Source organism: Panthera pardus, unplaced genomic scaffold, assembly GCF_024362965.1.
Source record: "Panthera pardus isolate Hobbes unplaced genomic scaffold, ASM2436296v1 HiC_scaffold_1, whole genome shotgun sequence".
Taxonomy (NCBI): Eukaryota; Metazoa; Chordata; class Mammalia; order Carnivora; family Felidae; genus Panthera; species Panthera pardus.
Window position 1 is genome coordinate 89,407,720 of NW_026526654.1, and position 12,476 is coordinate 89,420,195.

At 40.0% G+C, this 12,476-nt stretch overlaps 1 protein-coding gene across 9 annotated transcripts in view; it reads right to left on the minus strand.

The window, feature by feature from the left end:
• Positions 1 to 12,476, minus strand: part of IFT88 (intraflagellar transport 88) — a 130,511-nt gene that overhangs the window by 57,110 nt on the left and 60,925 nt on the right. For all 9 annotated transcript variants that reach the window (XR_008421612.1, XM_019448021.2, XM_019448018.2 and 6 more), the window contains 2 exons: positions 7,568 to 7,667; positions 3,105 to 3,191 (listed from right to left, as the gene is read on the minus strand). Coding sequence is in view for 8 of the 9 variants with exons in the window: in XM_019448021.2 (XP_019303566.1) it covers positions 3,105 to 3,191; positions 7,568 to 7,667 (187 nt within the window). In the remaining variant the exon portion in view is untranslated. The remainder of the gene's footprint in view (positions 1 to 3,104; positions 3,192 to 7,567; positions 7,668 to 12,476) is intronic.

Genomic DNA, 12,476 nt, shown 5'->3' on the forward strand with positions numbered 1-12,476 from the left:
AGCAGACAATGGCTCTTGGGCCTGATGCTGTGACAGGTGAGACTATGAGAGTCCCTGGAGGGCTGAGTACATTTTGCATATGGAAAGGATACCCTGAATGCAGGCAGTGACAGATCATTAAAATAGTGGCCCCAAAGAATCACACCTCCCAGCATTCAGGCCCTTGAATGGTTCTCTCCCGTGTTGGTTTTGCCCAGTAAGATAACAACAAATTCAACGCACACAGGAGCCTGGTAACCACCTGAGTGCACTGGGGTCTCCTCTCGTGGACCCTGCCCCACGTAAGAAGGCTGGGCTCTCCCCTGCTGGAGGAGGAGGTGGAGGAACGAGATGCTGGTCAACGGCTCAGCTAAGTCTCACATGTGAGGGAAGCATTTGGACCATGCTGCCTCAGTCAAACTTCAGATGATGGCAGCAGGATGTGTGACCCCGGGCCAGATCAGCAGAAGGACCACCCAAGTGAGCCCAGCCTGTTCAGGTAGAATGTGAGGAAATACACAGTTATTTTAGCCACTACATTTTGGGGCAGCTTATTCCAGAGCAACAGAAACTGATACAACCACATACTAGGTACCAATAATATATGTTCAATATATATCATATACCAGGCCCATTACGTTGCCTCAAAATAACCATTTTCCCAAGAACTACGTGCAACAAACTATTGATCAGATACTCTGATAGCTCTGCTCAGTCGCCTAAATCTAGCTATTTTTCTTTCTTTTTAAAAAATCTTCTTGGTCTCCTCCCACACATTCATCAAACTTGGTCAAGATCCGGTCGCTAATTAAACCATTTGCACGAAATTTACAAGTGATCTTCTAAATTCCAATGTAATGACTGTAATGGAGACCATGCTTCAGCCCCCAGACCTGTCCTTCAGAAGTGCTGGGAATGCTGCTGGCCACGGCCTCAGCTGTCAGCCCACTCTGTGAATTACTCCAGCCCCATGAGAAAGAGGTGCCTTGCCCAAAGCTGCACCCCCTTCCTGGTGAGCAGGCTGACTCCAGTGACTGGGTGATGCGGAGGCACAAAGGCCCCGGCCCCCTCACCGCAGTGGGGGACAGGGCTGCACAGCCATCCCAAGTCAGGGGGTCCCGCAGAGTTGGCTAAGGACTGTGCTGACTGCATCACAGCCCAATTTCCCCCTCCTCCACTCTGTGACGCTTCCAACCCTCCTCACTGACGTACTGATCCAAAGAGATCTGCCCCGGAAACTGCATCCTGGCTAATGCCCAGCTCGGAGTTTGCTGTCTCACCAGCAAAAGTGCCTCTCCTAGCCTTCGTTCTCATGGACTACCTCTCTGATTTCAATGTTATATACTTCCTCTTTGTGCCTTCCTTTTTTCCTTTACTTCAAAGGCATCATACTGTAGTTCCTTTCCCATCTTCTTGATCTGATTCTTATTTTTGCCTCTTTAATGTATGTGAATCCCAAAGTCATTTCTCAGTTCTGTGCTACACTCTCGCCCCTGGAGATACCCTCTGTCGTCTTAGTTCAGGCTGCTATAGCAAATACCACAGACTGGCTTAAACAGCAAGCGTTTATTTCTCATAGTTCTGGAGGCTGGGAGATCCCAGATCAAGATGCTGGCCAATGTGGTGTCTGCTGAGAGCCACTTCTTGGTTTGCAGGAGGACACCTTGCTGTGTCCTCAGGGGGAGAGGGCTCTGGTTCCTTCTCTTCTAATAAGGGCACTAATCCCATCAGGGGACCTGCTCTCATGACTTCATCTAACCCTAAGTATCTCTCCAAGTCCCTCCAAATACAGTCACATTTGGGCTTCAACATATAAATTTGGTTGGGGGAGGAGGACACACACCATCAGCCCATAGCATCTATTATCAAAGCTCTGACCTCTACGCAGACAATCATCAAATCATCTCTATCCCTGATTTCCCATCTGAGATCAGTTCCACATGCTTGTTGGCCATTACTATTTAAATATATCACCACTGTAGGGGCTCCTGGGTGGTTCAGTCGGTTGAGCCTCCAACTTCGGCTCAAGTCATGATCTCACGGTTCATGAGTTCAAGCCCCGCGTCGGGCTCTGTGCTGACAGCTCGGAGCCTGGAGCCTGCTTCGGATTCTGTGTCTCCCTCCCCCACTCACACTCCATCTCTCTCTCTCTCTCTCTCTCAAGAATAAACATAAAAATTTTTTAAATAAATATATATATACATATATCACCACTGCTACAAAAAATCTTAAAAACATATTAGAAAAAAACTCAGCATCTTTCTCCCTAATCTGCAGCCTCCTCTCAACCTGCACCTGGCGCCACTCTCTTGCCAGTAGGCTTAAAATACTGCTGTCATTCCTCACCAGTGGTCTTGATCTCTTTTCCATCACAACAGAGTAGGGGTAAAATTTCCACCATTAACAGTAGTTCAGCACGGCAGTGATTCTCAGTGGCGCACCGACCAGAAGTTCCAAGAGGAACCGAGAACGTGGTTTAACTAAATATAGTGATCCTTATGTTCACATCCTCTCCCACCTTTCCTGTCTCTGTGCTTTTGTTCATCCCTTTAGTCTCCCCAAAATTAAAATGTTTTGTGCCTTCTCTGAATTTCTGAAACACTTATTATCTCTACTTTCAACCAACCTTCCTTTGTTCCGTCTGAGTCCACCCGCATGCCTCCTTTGTTCCAAATTAAGAAGCTCCCTTTTAGTGAGCTTTTAGACTTTTGGTATTCCCCACGATTGGGATCCGGCCGATGCTCAAAGTAGGCTTCTTATAGATGACACCGTACCTTACGTAAATCATGTAACCTGAGCCATCACTTTCTTTACTACTAACATGGTGCTGAAACCGATCTCTAGCCCACCTCGCAGATCTGCACTGTGTAATTTTCTGAGTGATGTTTACCCACCATAATTTTTCTCCTTCCCTTCTTCTTCTGAGATGGTCCTCTCACTCATATCCATAAACTCAACCCCTGGCCCAGAACTTGTCGTGATCAGACCTCTAGGCACCCCATTCTACTAACATTCTCTACCAGTCTTCTTTGGAGCTTCTCTCTAGCCGTGCTCTTCGGGGAGAAATTTAGCAACATAAAAACACCACATCATCCACTCTTAGTTGTAAAAGCACCGGAACTTACCAAATAATACAGAAATGAGAGGTTGGTTGCAGCTGCACTTTTCACTCTACTGTCCTTTTTTTCAAACATTTTTAAGGTCTCCACAGCCTAGAAATGAAATATATGGACGTTACGATCATTGTAATAGGACGGTATCCGGGCTTAAGGCTGCTGTAAAGACCATTGTGTCTTGAGTGTCACACCAGGGGAGGACACAAAGGGAAGGGACTGATATGGTCAAGAAAACAGACGACAGAATGAGAATTTCATCTGAGAATCGGCATTTATAAAAAAGGACACAGCAAAACTAAAAGTGCAATAACTGAAATGAAGAACTTAACCGAGAGGTTTCACAATAGGGTAGGTACAGCCAGAGTGTAGTCAATATTGCGCCTTGTGAGTCTTATGACACGGTTTAGTGTCTATCCTGCATAATGGGGTGTAAGTGAGGTTTTTACCTAAAGGACACAATCAAATTTACTCTTTGCAAATCAGAATTTCTGCTTTTGGCTATCAGAGATCAGCCTACAGAAGACCATTCTACAGAGAACAATTAGAAAATTTATATTAAAATACTAAAAATATCTTTGGAAGGCACTACAGCACTACTGAGACAACCAGGATCTGAAGGTCAAGATCCCAGAAAATGTTCAGACTAAATAAGCAAAGGAAAAGAAGAGATGAAAAAAAGGTCTCAGATGAAAAAAAGAGACATATGGGAACATAGCAAAAAGGTCTAAGACAAACATAACTGGAACTCCAGAAAGGAAAGAAAGACTAATGGTCGAGAATTTTTCCAAAACTGATGACAGAAACTAATTCTGGGACTACGACAAAAAATTATCTCAAGTAGTTCCAAATATAATTATACTTTCAAGCCATGAGAAATGAAAGTACATTTTTAACCACTTGGCAGGTCTGAGACCATCCTAACCAAACAGGATATTTGGAATGGTCAGACACCTTAGATGAGAAGTGAGTACTCAATCTAGAAATGCCTGAGAAATAACAGGAAAAAAAGCAGGTAAAGGCAATGGGTTTTCCTTCCTTCCTTCAAGATACATATACTGAACAGAAAATGCATGGCTTTGGGCACTTTCTGCTCTTGGAGAGAGTGGAGTCCAACCAAAAACGCTGCTTTAGTTTTTACGATGCTCACAAGCTGCTGCTGGTGAAAATATCTTGACAAATCTGTGTGCTGTGAAAGTGTCTGACCCCAAACGAAGCCTCGAGTATAGCACCATTTAGTGTGCTGACTCAATTTTTTTAAGGATACATTCTACATATGTAGGTTCCAATAGAAGTAATTATTCTTTTCAAGTTTTTTTGTTTGTTTGTTTTCTGAGAGAGAGAGTGCACGCGCAGGGGAGGGGCAGACGAAAAGGGAGAGGGAGAGCGAGAATCGCAAGCAGGCTCCATGCCCAGAGCAGAGCCCAATGCAGGGCTCAACCCCATGACCATGATATCATGATCTGAGCCAAAATCAAGAGTCACATGCTCAACCGACTGAGTCACCCAGGTGCCCCTCTTTTCAAAGGTTTTTGATTAAAGAAAATCACTGAAGTTTCTAGGCTAGTAGTTCATAATTCCACAAAGAAGAAAAAAGACCCCAACATCATATGCTCACTTTTGAGATTCTCTTTCTCACTTACTTTCTTGGAAGGATCTTCTGCAGAACTGCCAAGAAGTTCCTAAAACGCACTTCGGAAATTATTGCTACTTATGTTGTTCATCCTATAGGAGTTATCTCATTGACTCTTTATACAACGTCCATGGCTATTAATGTAAAAGTCACTGCTGTTTTGAATCTCTAAGTTTTATAAGATACATTTCACTTTGAGTAAGAATTCTGAGGTTTTAAACTTTAGTTTTAGATTGTGTCAAAATAAATGTATGTGTTAATTTAAAATATAAGGCACATGAATAGGTGTAACTCATGTATCCATTAAATTCTCAAAAGTAAAGTGTAGAGAGAAAATAATCAGTTTTCTGATATTTATGAAATCTGTAAGTAGATTGTCAAAAGCAAGCTAACAACAACAATTAAAAAAAATGGAATGGGGCGCCTGGGTGGCTCAGTCGGTTGGGCATCCGACTTCGGCTCAGGTCATCACCTCGCGGTCCGTGAGTTCGAGCCTCGCGTCACGCTCCGTGCTGACAGCTCAGAGCCCGGAGCCTGTTTCAGATTCTGTCTCCCTCTCTCTCTGACCCTCCCCCGTTCATGCTGTCTCTCCCTGTCTCAAAAATAAATAAACGTTAAAAAAATTAAAAAAAAAATGGAATGCCATATAGTAGTTTAGCTTACATCATTCCTTTTAGAAACAGCTATTCATACTATTAATAAAACTATTAATAAAGTGCCTTAGATGTGGCGTCTGGGTGGCTCAGTTGGTTAAGCATCCAGCTCTTGGTGTTGGCTCTGGTCATGATCTTGTGGTTTTGTGAGTTTAAGCCCTGCATTGGGCTCTGCACTCGCAGCGCATAGCCTGCTTGGGATTCTTTCTCTCGTTTTCTCTCTCCCCCTCTCTCCCTCCCCCACTCACACTATCTCTTTCTCTCTCCCTTTTCTCTCTCCCTTTTCTCTCCCTCCCCCACTCACACTATCTCTTTCTCTCTTAAAATAAAGAACTTAAAAAAACGTTTTTTAAGTGTCTTAGATTTTAAAATTTTCATCTTTATTAATTTGCAGCTCACTGTTAACAAGACTTTAAGACTACATATAACACCAAGTTATTCTCCCCACAAAAAGGTTACTATGAATTCAAATAATATGTAAAAAATGATGCAGTGCTACTATTTAAAATAACAGAAATATTTTGAACTTTAAAACATTCATTTAAAAACATCTGAGAGAATAAAAACATTTCATATTTAAAATTTCTAAACTATTCTAAAAATGCTATGAAACTATTCTAATAAAAGGAATATTTTCAAGATTTTTTGCTTTGAAATGGGTGGTTTTCAAAACCGTTCTTTTACACGTTCAATGAATGCATAGCCAATATTTGTTTTTAAATTTTTTTTTAAGTAGGCTCCACGACCAATGTGGGGCTTGAACTCATGACCCTGAGATCAAAAGCCACATGCTCTACCAACTGAGCCAGCTAGGCAACCCCCAATATTACTGTTTTTAAAAATAAAATATATTATAGGGATGCCTGGGTGGCTCAATCAGTGGAGCATGTGACTCTTGATCTCGGGGTTGTGAGTTCGAGTCTCATGTTGGGTGTGGAAATTACATAAAAATAAAAATCTTTAAAAATTCAATTAATCAAAATAAAATATTATAACATCGATTCCTTTACCAGTGAAACTGATAAAAGTGTACCAATAAAATTAAATTTAGCTATAAACAGCAAAACAAATTTTTAATTTGGGTTGTGTTTTCTTTTCTCCCCCCCACAAACAATTAGGAAAATAGATATATTTTCATTTTGGCTTTCTTTCCCGACTGATGCCATCTAAGCTACTGGTTTCTGCATTCCACTCATCTGTCCACACATGATCACGGGCCTTCAGCCCAAACTACTTCATTTCATCTACCTTTGGCTTTTTATGGATTTTTTCTCTATTACAAAGGTGACTACAAAGCAGAACTACCATCCCAAAGAACCACACTCTGAGATTTCAGCATCTTTACTTAGCTACAGAAGTATAACCTCATATTAGAAGGTATATATTTTTCTCTTTTACTTGAATCGTAAATAAAGTAGTCCTCGTCAAATGGTCATTATGAGTTATGTCAACCCAATCCCTTTTAACCTAACAGTGTTCCTTTCAACTAAGGTTTATTATACCCACCTCATCATACTTACAATATACAAACAAAAGAAACACAAAGTCAAAGCAGCAATGTTGAAAAGAAAGCAGAAATTACATTTTTAAAACATAAGTAAACTAATTAAAATCTTGAAAATGCAAATGGAACACAAAATATTTTAAAGACTACGGAGGGGGGAGCACCCATTCCATCTTGACCCAAGGCAGCAAGGTAGCAGTGATACCAGCAAGATGTCCTGGAGGACTGTGAAATTGTGCTTAGCAATGGGACCCTTTTATGCCCAAAGCAATGTTCCAGAGTAAACCAAATACACAAAACAGGTCACGGGAAAGCTCTCTGGTGAAGACAGGACGATGGAAGCACCATGCTGCTAGTTGGGCTCTTGGCCTTCCCTGCCTCTAAAAAACCTTACAGGTTTAGAGAACAGTTTGAAAACCTCTAGGGGAAAAGTTGTTCTCTGGACTAGAACATGGTTTAGTAATTTAGGAACCATGCGTTACATGAAAAGTATTTACGCTGGGACGAAGAGGACAAACAGGTCAAAATTAAAGTAATACTATATTAATAGAAATTATGTTAACACAAATAAAAATATTACTCAACTTCAGAATAATCACAGATGACAATATTCTAGAAGCAGTTTCCCAATATTATTGCTTTGACCAATTAACATATAAAACGTCTAAAACTTTAAAAAACTTACTTGGTTAAAGTCCTTTTGTCTCAAGTACGTAATTGCTTTGTTTATTTCCAGATCATTTGCTAGCTCTACATACTGAGAGGCTTTCACAACTTCAACACACCTATGATGTAAAGCATAAAAAAAAGTTACTTTGTTTTGGCATTTTTATGTTGCTGGCAGCTTCCTTAAAACTGACTTTTCAAAAAAATTTTAAAGTGTCCCTAGCACTATCTAAGGCTAAGCACTTGATTTCTTCCGATGCAGGCAGTAAGTTACTAAATTCTTCAGTTCTAAACTGATTTTTTTTTTTTTACTCAACTATTGATTTTTTTACCCAACTTTTCATTAGCTTGTTGTCACTTCTAATTATTTATGGTATTTTAAATGATTTATATCCATAGTCTCATGTTTAACTTAACTACTAAAACAATTTTAATTTGTAACAGGTAAAAGTATTTCTATGTATTTTTTCATCTTAAATGCTCCAATGGTGAGAAAAATTCTATAGAATTTGTAGAGTATGTTTAAGTTTTGTGTCCAAACTTGACGATTATAGATCTGTTCCCCAAAGGACACAGAACGTTTGTTTTTAACTATATATCAGGCACTGCATTAATTCCTTCATAAGCATTATCACACTTAATAGTTTTTTTTTAATGCTTAGTTTTCTAGAGAGAGCGAGCGAGAGAGAGAGCGCACACATGCACGTGAGCAGGGGAGGGGCAGAGAGAGAGGGAGAGAGAGTCCCAAGCAGGCTCTGCGCTGTCAGCGTAGAGCCTGACGCAGGGCTCGACCCCATGAACCTCGAGATCATGACCTGAGCCGAAATCAAGAGCCAGATGCTTAACCAACTGAGCCACCCAGGCGCTCCAGCATTATCACATTTAATCCCCACAACAACCCTGAAAGACAGGCATGCTCTCTGTTTTACAGATAGGAAAACGGAAGATCTGAGATCACACAGCTAGCAAACTGTCAAATGAAAATCTGAAACCCAATTTTTATTGACAGCAAAACCCACTTCACCAAGACTTTCTTTCAAATTGAGGTCAACTGAAATCAGTTTAGTGGATCATGACGTTTATTTAAAAAAAGAGAAGAAGAAAATACTAAAGGGCAATACACATAATAAGGGCAACGATTGTTTCATGCAACATGTTTCTGTAAACTATGTAAAATAAATGTCTGAGGTTCTGGTTCAAAAATGTTTCAAAGCCACTGGCCTGGACAAATAATTTGAAAACATTAAAGCAAAAGATCTCTTTCTTCAGGTAGAATCTTTCATTTTATCTTTGACTTATAAAAGAGCACTTCTGCTTGCAGTGGAGAGAGAGGACTTGAAGCCCTGCCTGCCCGGCCCCCCTTTGAATGGCCCTCTGTCCCCAGCCCCACCCCCAACAAAGGAGCCTGGAGACATGGCTAATGAGGGTGTGAGGGCTCCAAGCTAATAATCTGGAAACCACTGACACTTGTTGAATGTCTACTAGATGTCAGACATTATATACCAAATATACAGGGGCTAAAAAAGGATAAACAAAATATGGTTCATGCCCTTACAGGGGATGCAGACCAGTAAATTAAGTTCGTGTAAGAACTACTACAAAGGAACACAAGAATGCAGTGGCAGAGAATCTAAACCAGACTGGGGAAAGGCATTCTAGAGATATCTATACTCAGTTTGAAACTCAACTTTGTATTGCTTACAAGAGACACACCTTAAATTAAGAACACAGAATCATCAAAAGTAAAGTGAAAATAAAAATACCACTTGGGAATGCAAGCTGGTGCAGCCACTCTGGAAAACAGGATGGAGGTTCCTCAAAAAACTAAAAATGGAGTTACCCTACGACCCAGCAACTGCACTACTAGGCATTTATCCAAGGGATACAGGTGTGCTCTTTCGAAGGGACACATGCACCCCATGTTTATAGCAGCACTATCAACAATAGCCAAAGTGTGGAAAGAGACCAAATGTCCATCAAGAGATGAATCGATAAAGGAGATGTGGTATCTATATACAATGGAGTATTACTCGGCAATCAAAAAGAATGAAATCTTGCCATTTGCAACTACATGGATGGAACTGGAGGGTATTATGCTAAGTGAAATTAGTCAGTCAGAGAAAGACAAAAGTCATAGGACTTCACTCATATGAGGACTTTAAGAGACAAAACAGATGAACATAAGGGAAGGGAAACAAAAGTAATATAAAAACAGGGAGGGGGACAAAACAGAAGAGACTCATAAATATGGAGAACAAACTGAGGGTTACTGGAGGGGTTGTAGGAGGGGGATGGGCTAAATGGGTAAGGGGCACTAAGGAATCTACTCCTGAAATCATTGTTGCACTATATGCTAACTAATTTGGATGTAAATTTTAAAAAATTAAAAAAAAAAAACAGAAAAAGAAATCCTCTTTGCGGCTTCCTAGGAGAAACAATGAAGATACCTTTGTTGAGACCCTTGGGAATGCTGGTGGAGGGGATTTCAGGATACTAGCAGATGCCTAGGGAGACAGAAATTCCTTCCAGAGATAGGAGAGAATTATGTCATGGAAGATGAGTTTGACCTTGGGATTTCAGCTTGGATAGAAAAAGAGCTTTTTTGAGAATAAACTCTGGGGGGGGGGGGGGGAGGTTTCTGAATGCCCTCCAGGGCAGCTCTTGAGAACTTGTTCTAAATGTCCTGTAGAGAAGTTTCTAAAGCTAAAAGAGTATGGCTAACTCATCAGAGCCCCAAATAGCTGTATTCATCATGTAAAGTCAATTCAAGATCTTCTAAGAGAAGTAAAGACAAAACAAAACAACTCTTTGGACTTAAAAGACACAAAGCTCAACATGTTAGGAAAACTCTCAAAAAAAAAAAATGAAGTTCTGATAATAAAGTTATGAATGACTCTGAAAACAAAAAAAAACAGCACTGATCAATCTACCAGGGATATACCTCTAAATCTTCATGCAACCAATAACATAATTTCAAAATAATATAAAGCAAAGTTAATAATCTAAAAGAAGAAATGTAGAAATCTACAACTGCAGTAAAAAACTTTTAACAGACCCCTCTCAATAGCTAAAAGAATAACCAAACAAAAATCAATAAGAATAAAATGACAAATTCCTTAAAAATGCACCTGATCCAAAGTGACACAAGAAAGTCAAAATAATGTTATAATTATTAAAAAAGTAGAATCTGTTTAATAAAACCCTCCCTATAAAGACAACTTTGAATGCAGACAGCTTTACTAGTAAATTCCTCTATTTGTTTAATAAAGAAATAATACCAATCTCATAAACTCCTCTGGGGGGGGGGAAAAACCACATCCAGACTTGTGATATAAAGTCAGCTTAACCTTGTAAACAAAGTCAAAGACATTATTTTTAAAAATGTTTTATTTATTTTTGAGAAAGAGAGTGAATGGGGGAGAGGCAGAGAGAAAGAGAGCAAGACAGAGAATCTGAAGCAGGCTCCATGCTATCAGCACAGAGCCCGATGCAGGGCTCAAACTTATGAGTTGTGAGACAGATCATGACCTGAGCTGAAGTCGGACGCGTAACTGACTGAGCCACCCAGGTACCCCCAGAGACATTATTTTTAAAAATACAAACCTCATCCTTCTCATTAATATGGATGGGAAAATGCTTAGGTACTGATTAGCAAATCAAATCCAGTGATATTTTAAAAGGATAATACATCACAATCAAGTGGAGTTAAATTGATAAGAATTGATAAAAATTCTTAGCCTGACCAGAAACAAAAGTAAAAATTCCTTAATTTGATAGAGTATTTACAAGAATCCAATAGCAAACATCATACATAATGGCAGGTTGTGAAAAGTTTTAACCCTGTGAATTCAGGAAAAAACAAAAATGCCTACTATATCACCACTTCTATTCAGCACTGAACTGGACATCACAGCCAGTGTAATGAAGCAAGAAAACAAACAGAAAGAAGCATAAAGATTGACTAGAAAGAAAGAAAAGTGTCATTATCTGCAGATAGAATAAATGTGTATTTAGATAACCCAAAAGAATCTAGAGATGACTATCTGAAAAAGTAAATTTATTAATAAGGTCAGTGAACAAATATCACTAAAATTCAACTGTATATCTACATACAAGAAATGCACAAGTAGAAAACAAAATTTTAAAACTATGCTGTATGCCATCAGAAACATCAAACGTGTAGGAATAAATGTAACAAAAGACATGCAGATCTCTAGACTTAAAGCTAAAAAGTATTTCAAAGAAATTACAAAGACCTAAATGGAGGAATGTATTGTACTTATGGATTTGAAAAGTAAACATCTTAAAGATGTCAGTTCTCTCCAGCCTGATCATTGGATTTCAATAAAATCCCAATTATTTCCCCAGTAGGTCAAGAGAAGTGACAGACAAGCTGCAGACTAAAAGAAATCATTTGAAAAACACTGTCCAGACCTTCGCTAAGCTACTGTGCCGTACTGCTACCTTGGCGTCCATCTTGTTTGGCCACGTGGCCTGTTGGGACCAAAAACTAACACTAGCCTCTAACACAAGTACGTGTCCCAGGCAGCAATCTGTAGAGCACCAAGCAAATCTAAGTTCCTGATAGGACTTCCCCAAAAGTCCTTGTGATAAACAGTCTCCCCCACCTCCCAAGGCCTTCCCCTTATGCACCCCCTACACAGACCCTCATGGAGCTTCCTGACGCCCCTACTCTTTGGTTTGAATGGACCCATCTGGCCTTATGCCATGAGCCCCAGAACACTCCACCCACAGATGCTAGTAAGGCATGTGCCCCAGGTCCTGCCTCTCTCTGCCTGTATCTGTCTTGACTTCCCTGGGTGGCATTGCCAGGTATGCTGTGTACTTCCTCTAGGGTCTATAACAAACTTACCTCAGTTTCTCATGGTCGAGAATAATATTCCATTGTATGGTTATACCAGTACACA